This window comes from Symphodus melops (genome assembly GCF_947650265.1).
Source record: "Symphodus melops genome assembly, chromosome: 23".
Taxonomy (NCBI): Eukaryota; Metazoa; Chordata; class Actinopteri; order Labriformes; family Labridae; genus Symphodus; species Symphodus melops.
Genome location: NC_136713.1, coordinates 437,779 through 440,382, shown reverse-complemented (window position 1 = coordinate 440,382; position 2,604 = coordinate 437,779). Strand labels below are relative to the sequence as shown.

General features: G+C 49.3%; 1 protein-coding gene across 1 annotated transcript; it reads left to right on the top strand.

Annotated features, from left to right (window-relative positions):
- Positions 1-273: 273 nt before the first annotated feature.
- dgkza (diacylglycerol kinase, zeta a) lies at positions 274-2,106 on the top strand (the record flags this gene model as incomplete). Its single annotated transcript, XM_079336507.1, has 4 exons — positions 274-752; positions 943-1,168; positions 1,721-1,840; positions 1,988-2,106. Exons 1-4 carry the CDS (start codon positions 639-641, stop codon positions 2,104-2,106), a joined length of 579 nt encoding a protein of 192 aa, XP_079192633.1. The 5' UTR covers positions 274-638.
- Positions 2,107-2,604: the final 498 nt, after the last annotated feature.

Below are 2,604 nucleotides of genomic sequence, written 5' to 3'. Positions count from 1 at the left end.
TCAGTTTATTATGGATAATTAAAAAAAAGTAAAAAAACAACAAAAAACAAAGGCAGCTCACTTTTCCCATGAAGTCGATAAAGATTAGTTTATGTGGGCTGACTTCCGGGTTTGTTATCTCATCGCTGATTGCTTCATCAGGTTGGGGGGGGGGGGCGTCACCTTACAATTAAAACCACAAACCAATCACGCACGAGCCTCATCATTGTGTGAATTTGATTGCTCGCCATCATTAGCGCTGTGGCTGAATTATTCATTAGATTAAAATAATAATAAATAAATAAAGAGAGATGAAGAGAGGGAGCTCAGAGCTGGTTTCCTGCAACACAGACGGAGGACGCTGCACCTTTTTCTCCGGAGACAACTTTTAATAAAAGCCCCGAAGAAGAAGAAGAAGCACCTGAACACACCGCGATCTCGAGTCCTCTGTGGCCGGGAAAAGGAGCAAACTGTGCGGATGAATCTCCCGGAGAGGCTCGGTGCTGCGCGCGGAGGATGATTTAAACACGCACCCAAATAGGAACTTCTAAAAATAGCGTGATATACGGCGACACAGCGGGGAGAAGCCGAGCAGAGTGAAATATTTGTGTTTTGTTGTGTTATTGGACGTCAAAAAGGAGAACAGAGACACCGCAGGGATGATGAGAGACTCTCCGGTGGTGGAGCGGCCTGCGCTCGAGGACGTGGCCGAGGAGGAGGACGTGTTCGCCGGGGAGGGAAGCAAGAGCGCCCCGGAGAGCTGCGGCTGTCAGGTGGGTGTTTGTGGAGGTGTAAACCAGCCCAAAATAGACAGATATTCTCCTTCCTACCTTTCACAGACACACTCCAATATTAACTAGTTTCATGCACGACTTTATTATGAACTATTTTAGATTATGTCGCTGTGTTTTCCAGCGCAGGATTTTTGAAGCTTTTTAAACTAAACGTTTTTGTGTGTGTTAGGTGGCAGAAGAGAAGCAGGTGGAGGTCGCAGAGGAAGAGGAGGAGGAGGAGGTGGTGGAGGTGGTGGAGGGGGCCGGCCAGCTGTCAGTGTCCCAGATGGAGGAAGAATTTGCCCAGCTGACCTTCAGGAAGCAGGTGTCCTACAGGTACTCAAACTCTCAACAAACAGAAGGAAAAATACCGAGTGGAATGTGGCCCACTTCCGGCCAACCTGTTTTACCTGAATGTGTGTGTGTGTGTGTGTGTGCACACGTCATGTTTGTCCTGATATCCTTAAGCAAAGGTGAAGATCACTTTATAACAAACTGTTTTAAACCACAAGTCTTTTAGTAGGGACCATATTTGGACGTTGTTGTGGGCAGGAAAGGAGGAAAGCAAAAAGCAAAGTCCTCATTGTGTTTCAGTTTAAACATTTATTAGATATTTTTCAGAGGCAAATGAAAACAGTGTTTGTGACCCAGATGTAGCAGCGATTGAACAACAGGATGTGGCGAGAGAGGAGGGAAGCAGTAACGTCCGGCAACGCAGGTGATGATTTCAAATTTGACTCTGGTTTTAAAGACGTGAGCGAGCGCTCAGACATGAGGACAGTCTGACTTGACTTTTAACGTCGTAATCCTCTGAACGCGCTCGCCAGCCGGGACCACGAGACCACACATCTGCTGTTTCTAGTCACGACTCCACAGACATGACGTCTGACTGAAACGTGCGGTTAGAAAACGTGACTTCAGCATGGAGGACGATGGACGCCGTCAGCTGGCTGTCCTCTCTGTTTCAGGTGTGAGAGCCCCCGTAGGACACGCTGAAGGGACCCGCAGGAACACGTGTGCCCTTGTCTGCTCTCTGATGTGTAAACAGCGTGGAGGTTTGTCTTTGAACCTGCACGCCTCCCTGGAAGGTGAGGCGATTTAGTCTGCCGCTCGCAGACAGATTATCGGTTTAAGGTGTCCGTTCAGGCGTTCGGCCAAAAGACGCTTCACACAGGACTCGACGGCTCTGAGAGAGAATAAGTGAAAGTGGCTTAAAGTACGTTCTGCTCTCTCAGGTCTGCAGCCGTCGCTGCTGTTTGTGAGGCGTGCCTCTATCACTACGCTTATCATCCTGCGCTGTGATTGGTCACCGGCGATAGAAGACTCTAGCGTTCTGCCCGACGAGGTCGGTTGACCACTGACCTCTGTGGATCCCTTTCCGGAAGGTTCAACATCATAAATCACCTCCTGAACCCTGATCCATCGAATGTGAACCCGTAGTTTGGATGTTTATCCTCCGGTTACCGTGGCAACCTTCCCAGTGTCACACTCCAAGTGAGGGACACGCTCCCTGAACGTCTCGGTCCTGGTCTTGATCCCTGAATGTCTCGGTCTTGATCCCTGAACGTCTTGGTCTTGGTCTTGATCCCTGATGTCTTGTTCTTGATCCCTGAACGTCTTGGTCCTGGTCTTGATCCCTGAAGGTCTTGATCCCTGAAGGTCTTGTTCCTGGTCTTGATCCCTGAAGGTCTTGGTCTTGGTCTTGATCCCTGAACGTCTTGGTCCTGGTCTTGATCCCTGAACGTCTCGGTCCTGGTCTTGATCCCTGAAGGTCTCGGTCTTGGTCTTGATCCCTGATGTCTTGGTCTTGATCCCTGAAGGTCTTGGTCCTGGTCTTGATCCCTGAAGGTCT